Below are 14,106 nucleotides of genomic sequence, written 5' to 3'. Positions count from 1 at the left end.
AATCTTTAAAAAAATAAGTGAACTCCCAGATCTTAAAAAAATAAATCCATGTCTTCATAACACCAATATCTGGATCTGTCATCTTTTTTTCACTCTCTTATTTTTTGGCCTTTTGTGTCTGGCCCCCTGGTAGAGTAATGGTTATTGAGTGGTGATTGGTTTCTGATGTATTGTAGAGACATTTTGAAGCTTTTGTGAGGATGGGATTTCTTTATTCCAGCTAGGACTAAGTTGTTTCTAGTAGGCAACTAGTTTAGGAAAAGATCAGTTTAATCTAATCAGAGGTTGAGCTGATAAGACTAGTCTCCAGTCTGTATGAACACTAGTGGCTAGTATAGTTCTTGTTTACCCATACTTTTTGAACACAATGAAATCTAGAGTTGTTCACCAGGACTTTGAAGGGAAAGCTACTGCTTCATGTTAGTCCTATAATCTTTGCATTTCCCTTCTCTCTGAGGTCACGGTCCTACAAGACATCCTGGTTGAGTAGCTCCCTTAAGACTTCTAATAGATTTCTTTGCTTTTGTTTTGTGTGTGTGAGGGGGTTGTGATTAATATCAGAAGAGGAACTGACCTGTGATTAGCTGCCCTACCATTACTGGGAGGGGAATAATGGATTTTAGGTGACTTGTAACAAGACACAGAAACATGAGCCAGTGCATGAGAAATGTATCTAGTTAAGCAATAATGGTGACTTGAACCATAGGCTGTAGTAATGAGTAGGATATACAGATGGCAAATGAATATGTGAAAGATGTTCAGCATCATTAGCCGTCAGGGAAATGCACACTAAAATCATGATGCCATACTACTGGAAATCTAGCAGAATGGCTAAAATAAGAAAGTGACAACATGAAATGTGGGGAGATTATCACTCATACATTGCTGGTGAATCCATAAGATGGTATAGTCCCTCTAGAGTACAGTTTGGAAGTTTCTGATAAAAAGTTTCTGATATACCAAATATAGAATTGTCATCCAACTCAGCCATTATACTGTTGGGCATTTATTCCAGAGAAGTGAAAACTGATATTTATGTATAAGGCATGTACATGCATGTTCATAGCAGCTTCATTTATAATATTCCCAAGCTGGAAACAACCCAGATGTCCTTCAGCTGGTGCATAGTTAAACAAATTGTGGTACATCCATATCATGAAATAATACTCAGCAATAAAAAGCAACAGACAGTTGATCTGCTCCCAAATCTGGATGAGTGTCCAGGGGATTATGCTTAGTAAAAAATAAAAGTCAATGCCAAAGGTTACATGCTGTGTGATTGTCAATATCCTGATTGTGATTAGGGGAAACTGGGCAAAAAGTAGAAGAGTTCTTTCTGTATTATTTCTTACAGGTCTATGTGAATTGATAATTATATTAATAAAATTTTAATGAAACAAAACAGCAACAAAATAGTATCACTCAGAATTCCATAAGATTTTTAAAAATTTCATTGTTGACATATTTTGTCACACACAAAATTTTTTTTAAAAATGAAAGACATAGTCTAATGCAACTGTTGTACATTCTATTTTTTTGAGTGTGTTATTCAAGTATATAATTCAGAGTTTTTACTCGTACACAAATAATCCTGTATGTTTAATTTAAGTAGAAATATCTACTAAATGTTAAGTAGGGGTGCCTGGGTGGCTCAGTGGTTGAGCATCTGCCTTTGGTTCAGGAGGTGATCCTGGGGTCCTAGGATTGAGTCCCGCATCTTCTCCCTCTGCCTATGTTTCTCCCTCTGTCTCTGTATCTCCCATGAATAAATAACTTAAAAAAAAAAAAGGATGTTAAGTAGCTTGCAGAACCTCCAGGAGAGCCAAGATTCTGCTCTAGTAAAAATAAATTAGCTCCAGGGGCACCTTGGTGACTCAGTCAGTTAAGTGTCTGCCTTCAGCTCAGGTCATGATCTCAGGGTCCTGGGATTGAATCCTGTGTTGGGCTCCTGCTCAGCAGAGAGTCTCATTCTCCTCTCTCCCTGCCCCTCCCCCTCACTTGTGCAAACACCCTTTCTCTCAACAAAATAAATAAATAAAATATTTTTAAAAATTAATTCTAGAGTAAGTGTCAAAGTCTCTGATACTGCTACCTTGAAGAACTGGATACCTCTGCTATCATGCCTGCTAGCAGATGGCTCTGTGGGTATGAATTTTGCCTTTTCTTGATACTTACATCTCAGTCCAAATGTGTTATGGATGGTTCTAATTGGTGAAACCTAGACCTTGTGTCTAAATCCTTGCGACAAAGGAATATGAACATGTGATTTCTGGGCTCAACCTTAGGAAGGTGTTATTACTTAATGTGGAAAAGGAGCAAAGATGTTGGATGGACATAAAAGTGCCCCATCTAGGGTACCCCTTGGCTTATATGTCCAAGGAAGAAGAACCACACTCCTTTCTAAAATAATCCAACTGTTTTTCATATCAGCAAAAGTTGAATATCTTTTCCAAAAGGGAGCATTGAAGGTTATAGGCATTCTGGGTGCTGGTCATTCCTCCCCTAGCTCAATCACTATATTTTTTAGTCATTTGTAACCAACATACTACATTGTGAAATTCACCACCAGCAGCATGTGCTATAGGAACTAGCAAAGAGTAGACGGTGATCACGAAGCTATAGTTTGTATGTGTTTGCTTTCCTCCACTACCTCTTTCAGGCCTCCTTTGCCTTAGTAAACATTCACTTTGTCAGAATTCTTTACCTGAGAGGGTGACCTAAACATTCATTTAAGAAAGGGGGGAAGGGATTTTAACCTTGGCAAACCTGGGTATTTGGAGTTTCTACAATTTTCTATTAACTTTTGCCAAAGGAAATTGCAATAATAAGAGAACTCCACAGGAGATCCTCTCTGCAAATGCTGTAGACACCGCATGAGGAGAATGATGAAGGTATGAGCTCCACCTTCCCTATAACTCATTCAGCAAACCCCAGAATCAGACTCTGGGCTTGTATTTTGGCCACACTCACCCTGCATGTCCATGGGTGCAATTCTTTTTGACTAGTTTGTGAAAATCTCTGCTAAGGCTCTCCTGACTAAATTTGATTGAAAAAACCCAGGTTGCATGCTTATACCTTATTCATTGGGTTGTCTGGGTGTGCAAGCCCTTGCTTCTACTTTGGGAAATGTTCAGAGTGAAGGAATGTGTGTCTGATTTATTTCAACTCTGCATAGCACTCAACTCCCAATTTTTTTTTAAAAAAGATTGTATTTATTTATTCATGAGAGAGAGAGAGAGAGAGAGAGAGACAGGCAGAGGGAGAAGCAGGCTCCTTGCCGGGAGCCCAATGTGGGACTTGATCCCAGGACCCCAGGATCATACCTTGAGCTGAAGACAGATGCTTGACCACTGAGCCACCTAGGTGCCCCTTTCTTTACTTTTGTTGATTCTTCCAGTTGAAATTACTTTCTTCTGTTATATTGTGGCAACAAATACTGTGACTTTGAATGGGTCTAGTCCATTGGCCTGGATATCTATGTATACTGAAGTGATAGGCAATTTTTAAATGTTTTGAAAATGTACCTAAATCCTATTCCATGTTAATTATTTTCTAATTTCATTCAAAGATGTATTTTTGAAGTATGGTTGGATACCTAGTTTTCAGTGATACATATGCTAGGTTTGTTTCTCCCTTCAAGGACATTCTTTCTTTTCTCTTACCCCCCTCTCTCTTCTTCCCTCCCCCTCTCTTTTCTTTCCTTCCTTCTATTCTTTCTTTCTTTCTTTCTTTCTTTCTTTCTTTCTTTCTTTCTTTCTTTTTCTTTTTTTCTTTTTTTCTTTCTTTCTTTCTTTCTTTCTTTCTTTCTTTCTTTCTTTCTTTCTTTCTTTCTTTCTTTCTTTCTTTCTTTCTTTCTTTCTTTCTTTCTTTCTTTCTTTCTTTTCTTCTTTCTTTCTTTCTTTCTTTTTCATAAACTAGGCTTAAAATTAACATCATGTATATTGTATCTATCAGGGTTCAATCAGAGAAACAAAACCGGTAAGAGATGTATATTAAGGGATTTCTTGTAAATGATTGGTCTACACAGTTGTAGGGCCTGCTGAGGCAGGTTGCCAGAAAGGGCAGACTAGAGATCTCAGCTACAGGCTGACCCTTCTTTCCTCAGGCAAAATTTCTTCTTTAGAGAAGAAATTATATCCACCCAGATTACCTGACATTGTCTCTTTCAGTGAAAATCTACAGATTATGGACTTTAATCATGGCTGCAAAGTATCTTCAGATTAGTAACACCGACATTAGATTTGGATTGAATAATTAGCTGAATTGACACTTAAAACTGACCATCACTTATGTCTTTATGTGGATACCTGAACGATTCTCCAGATTGTATATTCAAAAGTGAAATTACCAGGGTCATTGGTATAGCACTCTCAGGTCTATGAGATATTTCATGTGGCTTCCTAAAGTGGTGGAACTGATTTGTACTCCATAATCAGTTACAAGAACTGTCATTGTTTCTTTCTTTTTTTTTTTTTTAAGATTTTTAATTTATTTATTCATGAGAGACACACAGAGAAAGAAGGGCAGAGACATAGACAGAGGGAGAAGCAGACTCCCTGTGGGGAACCTGTTGTGGGACTCAATCCCAGGACCCTGGGATCTCAACCTGAGCTGAAGGCAGACGCTCAACCACTGAGCCACCCAGGTGCCCCTGGAACTGTCATTGTTCATGTCAAATTTTGACATTGTTAGACTCTTAGGCTTTGCCAGTCTTTGGAGTGTGAGCCTGTATTTCATTATTGCTTGAACATGTATTTCCCTGGTTACTAAGGAGGCTGAGCATCATTCATACTTAACCTTTCATTTGGGTTTTTTCCCTTATAGGAATTCTCTGCTCATTTTATTGTTCTTATCTTTGAATAGTACTTTTTCCCTTTTCTACCACCAGCTCTCCTTTTTTTTTCTCCTTTTGTTTTTTAAGTCACAATCTGGCATGCATAATTGCTTTGTGATGTATTTATGCCAATGATAATTCTGTGATATTAATGAGGTAAGAGGCCACTTCAGTCCTGGGGGCTTGAAGAAACCAGAGGTGGCCACTGAATCCCACAGTGTATATGATAATGACACATCGTAAAAGACCACAAAGAATACATGATTTAGTATTGTATTAATTTCCCCTTGTTGAGTAATGATTTACTACAAGTTTAGTGGGCATAGGACAACACACATTTAACATCTCACAGTTCTTGTGGGTCAGGATTCTGGGCACAGCTTAGCTGGGTGACTCTATTCAGAGAACTGATAATGAAGTGTAAATTTTAGATTTGACTACTTTAGGAAGCCACGTGAAAGATCTTGTGAAGGTGTATTTGGTTATATGAAGAATTGCACTCAAATGTTTACAGCAGTTTTATTCATGCTCCTCTAACAGGCAATGGATAAATAAAGATGTTATACTATCCAGCTATAAAAATGGATGAACTATTGACACAAAAAAACCAACCTGGATTTTTATTAGGCTGTTTATTTTCTCAATACTGAGTTTTGAGAGTTCCTTATATAATCTGTATATAAATCTTTTATCAGATCTGTGATTTGCAAATCATTCCTCCCAGTGTCTTTTCTTTCTTTCAGTAGTATCTTTCAAGGAGCAGATATTTTAAATACTAGAAGTCCAGTTGCTCACTTTGTTCTTTTGTGGATTGTAGTTCTGATGTTTTACCTAAGAATTTTGTGCCTACTGAGGGGCACTTGATGGGATGAGCACTGGGTGATGCTATATGTTGACAAATTGAATTCCAATAAAATAAATAAATAAATAAAAATAAAAATAAATTTAAAAAAAAGAATTTTGTTCCTAACCCCAAGTCTCAAATATTTCCTTCTAAAAATTTTATAATTTGGGGGCTTATAATCCATTTGGAGTTAATTTTTTATAATAGCGTGACACATTTTCATAGAAGTGTATATATATGTATATATTACATTATATTAAATTATTAAATATTTATTTAAATAAATTTTCAACATGTGCATTTTACAAATTTCTATTTTTTCAAAAGATCTATTTTTGTAGCTCCCATTTAATCATTCTACTGTCAGCTGTGATGCTAAATATTTTATCAGATTTACTAGAAGGGTACCTAGTATAAGTTCCACCCAACAAAGAATGCCTCAGCTCCTCCAGGGATCCCATAGAACTGTGTAGTTTCTTCTACAACAGAAATCATTCCCTTTATCTTCATGGCTCCTGAAGGCTATCATGGATTTTTTTTTTTTTAAGCTGGAAAGTAAGCTGGCATAATGTTACAACACAGTATTCAATCAATTTTGTCTTAGTTTTTTATATGCTTTTCCCAACTTTTTTTGGTCAGAGACAGGTTCTAGGACCCCAACATGGCCCTTGTAGGTAGTTGCACAAACTCCATTTTTCATGGCCACAGTATCCAAATGCAAGATTCAAAGCATTTGGTGACAACACCACATTTTTGAGGTGTCCTTCATTTTTACAAAGGTACATTTGCAAATTGCATTTCCGGGATAGCCATAGGGAATTTCTCGTTGGTCTCTGATGTGAAAGTAAAAATGTACCTCTCCAAACAGCCATTGGTTTTGATTTGTGGCATGTGTTTGGATAATAAGGCATTTAGGCACTGGCCCAAATATAAAGTAGAAAGAAGCCCTGCAAGGCAGATGTTTACCATCCCTAAACAAAGGGACCCTAGGACTCCATGGATACTCCAGCTGTTGATTTGCTCTAGTTTCAGAGAGAAGAGAGTCATTTAAAACAAAATCCCCTTGCCTTTGCAAAAACTGTTTATGGATGAAAAAGAAATTGTATTTAAGAAATATAATCTAATCCTGATTTATTTAGAAGTACATGGAGTCCAAGCTCCTACTCTATTTACAAAGGAACACAAGAGCATTTCACAAGTGAACAAGTAGTTAAAAGAATATATTATATATTTAGATAAATTCATTTGACACAATGTGTTCATACTGTATGTCAGGCACTTTCCTAAATGCTCCTTGGCCACTGAGAGCTTCAATGTATAGGGGGAAGAGAGATGTTATTCTGATGACATGTAGACATGTATATAATTGCTACAGAGATGAATGTTTCAATGGGAAAGTGGAAGTGCTATTTGAGGGTGTTTATCAGTTTACCTGTACTGTCTGGGGGTCAAGGAAGTTTTTGCTGAGAAATGACATTTGATTAGAAACCTAAATGATATTTAATGAAGTGAAGGGATGAGGGAAGTGCATGCTAGACAGAGGAAACAGCATATGCAAAGGCCCAGTGGCAGGAAGGACCAGGGCCCTAATTGTTCATGAGAGAAGGCCAGTGTAAATGCAGGGAGATAGTGAGAAGGAAGATGGTAAGGAAGCAGGGCAGCAGGCAGAGCAATGAGGGTTTGTAGGCCATGTTAAAGTATTGTGACTTTGTCCCAAAAAGATTAGGAAGTCACTGGTGGGTTTTAAGCGACTCTAATTTATCAGACTTGTTTTTCCAAAGATTGCACTGGCTGAAGCCTGGAGACCCATTTAGAGTAGGATCTGACTGAAAGTAAGAAGACTCAAACACAGACTGGGCAGGAGACCCCGCGAGAGGCGATGACCTACATGGTGGCAGTGGGCATATTTAGGAAAGTCTCACCAAGTCCAGCAAGAAGCATCAAGGATGATTTGGGGTTTCGAGCTTGAGCTGTTGGGTGGGCTGGTGATGGCATGCCCGGAAAGAGGAAGACTTGGAAGAACAGTGGGTGTGGGAGTGAAGTTCAGTTTCAAACACTGAGTTTGAGGGGACTTCAAGACATTCTAAAACAGGATAAGTGGGCACAGGTGTGTGAGGGTCTGGAACTCACGAGAAAGATCTGCTTTGGAATGACACTGTTATAGAGATGGTAGCTGGAGCTTGGGTGTGTAGGCCTTTGACTTCACATCATTTGTAGTGTTGAGAGTAGGTTTAAGCCCAAACCATGTGGACTCCAGCATTTACTGTCTGTATGTTAGAGCTTCAGCCTGCAAGAAGAAGACATATCTGAAAAAGAATTACCAGGAGAAGGTGACATCGTGAAAGTCAAGGGGCGGGGGAAGTGTCTTAAGAGGAAAAAGATTAAGTAATGTCAAGTATTCAAACTAAACAGAAATAGCCGAAGTTTTCAACTTCAGATGCCTGGATAAAGAAGATGTGGTGTATATGCAATGGAATATTACTCAGCCATAAAACGAATGAGGTCTTGCCATTTGCAACTGCACCAATGGACCTAGAGGGTATAATGCTAAGTGAAATAAGTCAGTCAGAGAAAGACAAATAACCACATGATCTCGTTCATATGTGGAATTTAAGAAACAAAACAAACGATCAAAGAAAAAAAAGAGAGAAACAAAAAACCAGACTCTTAACTATAGAGAACAAACAGATGGTTGCCAGAGGGGAGGTGTGTGGGAGGATGGGGAGCATAAGTGATGGGGCTGAAGAGTCCACACATTGTGATGAGCACTGGGTGATGAATGGAAGTGTTGGATCACTATACTGTATGCTTGTATGTTAATGACACTGGAATAATAATAATAAAAAAAAGTAATGTCATGTATTTCCAAGAGGCCAAGACCAGTGAGGCTGAAAACTTTTAAGTTTAAAATATTTGTTGATGAGAGGCGCCTGGGCGGCTCAGTGGTTGAGCCTCTTGGCTCAGGGCGTGATCCCAGGGTCCTGGGATTGAGTTCCACTTTGGGCTCCCCGTAGGAGCCTGCTTCTCCCTCTGCCTGTGTCTCTGCCTCTCTCTGTGTGTCTCTCATGAAAAAATAAATAAAATCTTTAAAATAAAATAAAATAAAATATTTGTTGATGATTAAAATGGGTTGGTCCTGCTTCTGCAGCCTTGCTATATACTATATTATTTCCTTTAATTGATGTCTTTGTCTATACGGATCTGTTGTTGTTGCCTAAATCTTCGTCACTGTTTGGAAAGGATATATATTATATCTGACACTGAAATCCTAAAGACAAATCACTGCCTACCTTTTATTTTTCTTATTATCAGAGTCAAGCAATGATAGAGATTTTCAAGTGCCCTTAGAAAAGATGAGAAATGAAACAATTTATGTGTTTTCTTCCTGCTTTCCCTGTCTAATACATTTTTTTAAAGAAAGTTCAGATCATCTGGGATTATTTACTACATCATACATTTTCTCTTTGAAGAATAACTTTTTACATTTATGCTTACTTTTGCACTTTTATGACAAACTGGCCCTCCCCTGTGTTTATTTATTTTCCTATATTCTTTAGAAAGCCTTTTCTTACTTGTGAATTTTTTTAAGATTTTATTTTTAAGTAATCGCTACACCGAGCATGGGGCTTGAACTCAGGACCCTGAAACCAAGAATTGTATGTTCCACCAGCTAAGCCACCCCGGCATCCCCTTCTGTAAGCCTTTTATACCATATCTGCCTCATTCCTGACTCCAAATTTCCTTTGTCTCTTAGAGTGAGTCTTTTGTCATATTTAAATCGAAATATTTTAAGTTTGGGGGTAATAACATCACTGTCAGAATAAATCCGAATACTATAGAAATATAGATAATGGCAAATGCAAAGACTGTCACAATTCCAACTCCAGCCAAGAACGACAGTGGCAAAATTTCCTGCTCTCTCTTCCTCTCAAAAATACATGGAGGGGTCTGTATTGCAGCCTATGTGACAAACTGAGGTCTTTTTAAGTCTGAGACATTTATGTCTCTTGTGACTTTTCAGCCCTGAAAAATTCTGCTTGGATCATTTCTTCTCCATCTTCTCGGTTTTGTCTCTTTGGAACCCCTGTTGCCGGTGGTAGGATCACCTAAGTCCTGGGTTGAGGTAACACAGTGTAACAACACTTCCCACTTCTAGATGTTGTGAATTGCCATCCCAGAATGGATGCAGGCAGCCAACCAGGATGAACGTAGGGGTCAGGGGTGGGAATGCCTCCAAAATGAACCCCCGCTCTATAGAAAGTGGCTACCTGTTTCTTCTCATTATAGCACCGGATCCCCAGCCTGTTTGCAGAAGGTGTGTGTTTCCTGTGGAAAAAAACAGAATACATCTTTCTCAGTCCAGTTCTATTACCCCAGAGTTAGAGGATAATCCTTCCAAGTTTCAGACCTTACGTTGCCTATGGGTTTCTGGCATTATGATGCCTATCATTTTTAGTATAGTTGCAAATTTTTATATTTCTGAAGTTTCAGTGGGTTCTGGTGGGCTGCCTTAGTGATATATTTTTTTAAAGATTTTATTTATTTATTTGTGAGAGACACAGAGAGAGAGAGGCAAAGACACAGGCAGAGGGAGAAGCAGGCTTCCTGTGAGAGCGTGATGTGGGACTCGATCTCAGGACCCTGGGATCATGACTTGAGCCAAAGGCACTCTACTGCTGAGCCGCCCAGGTGCTCCCCCCAGTGATATTATTTTAAATTGGAAACCTCTATAAGTGTTTATTGAGTACTAATTCTAAAAGTGACACATCATTACCCTCTTTTATCTAAACTAGTAAATCTGGGGAGAAAGGAGAGGTCCAAACTGGTTTTATATCAGAATATCATTTTGAGTCCTGTGTTTACTTGTTTTTCTTGTCTTGGAGTTACTACCAAAGGGAACAAACAAACAAAACAACAACTCCACAATTTCCTCTCAAATATCTATTACTTTGATTTTTTAAAGTAGTGGCCAGTAAACTGGTCAACAAATCAGGCCCCCCAGCATCCAGAGCCTTTTGTTCTCAAAACTGTCCTGCTGGAATCAGTAAACTGTTGATTAAAATCCTTGTTGCCTCATACATGTAGTAAGCATAATCTGTTTTTTAGAGACCTAATCACTTTCATGTCACTGGCTGAAGGGATAGAGACAAAAGCTGTGGCTAATTATTAACAACTTTACAAAGCTGATATTGAATTTCTAATGCATCCCAAATGCCCCTCTACTCTGATTAGTTCCCAGGGTCTCCCTGGCTGGTACCTTGCTAGCTTGGAGAATGGATTTAAGATCCTTGGGTTTCAGAAACTCTTGGAAGAGTAATTCTTTGGTCACTTTGCAGCAGTAACGGATTCTCTGGTCATCTGGAAACGGTGCAGAACTGCTACATCTGGATACAGAGGGAAGTCATTGTTGGCGACCAATAGCATCCTTCCTTTCCACCTGCTCCAAGACTCCCAGCTGCTGAGTAAAGAAGAGGAAGAGGTTCAGAGTTGGCTTGTAAAACAGGCCGACCTTGTTTAGACGTAGTTGAACTCCCAGATCTCTTTCCCCACAACCCCTCCTGGACCCAAGGACTCTGTTTCCAACTGCCAAACCCATACTAAGCTTCAGGAGACAATAGCTTTCTGTTAGGAAAGCCTGACTTGGAAGTTGGGGACCAGAGACTGATGTTTTGAAGTGAAAATCAGTCCTCAAACTGTCCCTGGGGGTAGGTCCTGAGAGTGGAGGTGACATAATGAAGGCATCCAATTAAAGTGGCGTTTACTGGAGAAAGCTCCGACTTCTGAGTAGCTCACGCCGTATGTCATATAATCTCAAATGCAGAAAGAACATGCTGGAATCATTACCTTCAGACACGAGTTTCCCTGGTAGGACAAGGTCTAAGGCCAGGACGAAAAGATCATTTTCTCCTGAAATCTGCCTATCTCATTAGCCTTTTCATGGGTGATATAACTTCTCCTTCCCTCCAAATATGCAGGGGTCCCATGGCTATCACTACTGAGCATGCCATTTCCATTATTGTTATAAATTATGAGCCAAGCCCCTGGAGGCCTTTGTCCCAAGTTACAGATACTTATCGAAGATGAACTATTATATGACAGCACAAGGAAAAATGAGCTTTAGGAAGTAAAACTAACAGATTTTTTAACAACCATTAATCCATCCAGCATCTGTAATACAGGTAATTCCCATAAAGTGGAGTACATAGTTCACATGGATTATTCCTGAATTTATCACACACACACACACACACACCTTTTCAAATAAGACCATCAGTTTAATATTCTAATTTTGATTAATGATTTCAGTTTGTTTTTCTTAGCTTTTTTCCTGATTTTTTTTTCAATAGAATTTCAGAGTTATATTTACTCTGATTGTTACTAGTTTTTGTTCTTTTCTGGTTTAGAATCTGAAACGCAGGGACATCTGGGTGGCTCAGTGCTTGAGCATCTGCCTTTGGCTCAGGGCATGATCCTGGAGTCCTGGGATTGAGTCCCCCATCGGGCTCCTCGCAGGGAGCCTGCTTCTCCTTTTGCCTGTGTCTCTACCTCTCTGTATCTCTCATGAATAAATAAAATCTTTAAAAAAATGATCTGAAATGCACACAGAGCTAAAGGTTGGCTCTGTTGATTATATAATAAAGACATTGTGAAATTATACTATCATATCACTTGTAGGTCTTCCTATATGGAATATTTCTGAGGCACTTGGTTGAAATTTGGTTAAGCTGCTATGAGGAAGGATTTGTTCTGAAGATTCTGAAAATCATATGCTTTGGTCAAATAACTAAACCAGCACTGCAATTTGACACAAAATATCTTTTTTTAAAAAAAGGATTTTATTATTTATTTATTTGTTTGTTTATTTATAGTACGTGCAAGAGTTGGGGAAAGGTAGAGAGAGAATGAGAGAGAGAATCTCAAGCAGACTCTGTGCTGAACATGGAGCCTGAGGTAGGGCTCAATCTCAAGACCCTGAGATCATGACCTGAGCCGAAATGAAGAGTGTGGGTTCTTCAAACTGGTATGATCACTCAACCAGGTGCCCCACAAAATATCCCTTTTTGAAATATTTCTTTAAACCACTAATCTTGTATCCTTACACCCTATAACCAATTACTGTATTGAAAGTGTTTCGTATGAATATAGCTCTAAATTAAACTAATACATAGATAAAGTTATTTTTCTTCCTAACTAAATATTAACACTTAGGGAGACTGGTTGTCTTCCCTCCTGTGTCATTTTTATTTTTTTAAGATTTTATTTATTCATGAAAGACACACACACACACACACACACACACACACAGAGAGAGAGAGACAGGCAGAGGGAGAAGCAGGCTCCATGCAGGGAGCCCGATGCGGGACTCCATCCCAGGACCCTGGGATGACTTCCTGGGCTGAAGGCCAAAGCTCAACTGCTGAGCCACTCAGGCATCCCTCCTGTGTCATCTTTAGAAAGAGAAGCACTATTCCTTGACAAAAATATGAATAAAAGAATTTGTTGCTAGCAGGCCTGCCTTAGATATAATACTGAAGGGAATCTTTCCAGCTGAATGAAAGAGTCACAGATGATAATTCAAATCCATGTTAAGAAATGAAAAGGACCCAAGAACGAGGTTAACATAAAAGATTGTATAAATACACATTGTACTTTTTTTCTCCTCCTGTTTTTTTTTTTTTTTTTTAAGATTTTGTTTATTTATTCATGAGAAACACAGAGAGAGAGAGGCAGAGACACGGGCAGAGGGAGAAGCAGGCTCCATGCAGGGAGCCTGACATGGGACTCGATTCCGGGTCTCCAGGATCAAGCCCTGGGCCAAAGGCGGCGCTAAACCGCTGAGCCACCAGGGCTGCCCTCTTTTTCTCCTTTTAACTTGTTTAAAGATTTATGTAAAATTGCATAAAACAATAATTATGACATTGTAGCTTTGAGTTTATAACATATATAGATGCAGTCATTTGATAGTGACAGCACATTATCAATTACCATTTGATAATGAGAGCACAAAGGAGGGCAAGGAAATGGAGCTGTGAACACGGATTTCTATATTTAACTTGAATTGTATTAATCTAAAGTCGACTGTGACAAACTAAGATGCATATATAATTCCTGAAGAGAATACTAAGAAAATAACTAACATTTTATTTAGTTATAAAAGAACAAAATAATAAAATGATATACTAAAAAAAAAAACTATTTAACACAAAGAGACAAAACAAAGGACATAGAAAAACCTAAAGAGACAGTGATCAAAAGAGCAAAATACTTGTAAATTCAATGTAAGTACATTACAATAAATGTAAAACTAACCATATCAATAATTTTATTAAAATGTGAGTTAAGGGGCATCTGGGTGGCTCAGCAGTTGAGCGTCTACCTTTAGCTCAGGGTGTGATCCTGGGATCCTGGGATGGAGTCCCGCATCAGG

At 38.5% G+C, this 14,106-nt stretch overlaps 1 protein-coding gene across 1 annotated transcript in view; it reads left to right on the top strand.

The window, feature by feature from the left end:
• Positions 1–13,399, top strand: part of LOC144310896 (uncharacterized) — a 187,428-nt gene extending 174,029 nt beyond the window's left edge. The window contains exon 5 of the mRNA XM_077892587.1: positions 11,015–13,399. Within this exon, the coding sequence (XP_077748713.1) occupies positions 11,015–11,196 (182 nt within the window). The 3' untranslated portion in view covers positions 11,197–13,399. The remainder of the gene's footprint in view (positions 1–11,014) is intronic.
• Positions 13,400–14,106: the final 707 nt, after the last annotated feature.

Source organism: Canis aureus, chromosome 3 (assembly GCF_053574225.1).
Source record: "Canis aureus isolate CA01 chromosome 3, VMU_Caureus_v.1.0, whole genome shotgun sequence".
NCBI classification, from domain to species: domain Eukaryota; kingdom Metazoa; phylum Chordata; class Mammalia; order Carnivora; family Canidae; genus Canis; species Canis aureus.
The sequence above is the reverse complement of the archived record's forward strand: the minus strand, read 5'-3'. Positions and strand labels throughout refer to the sequence as shown.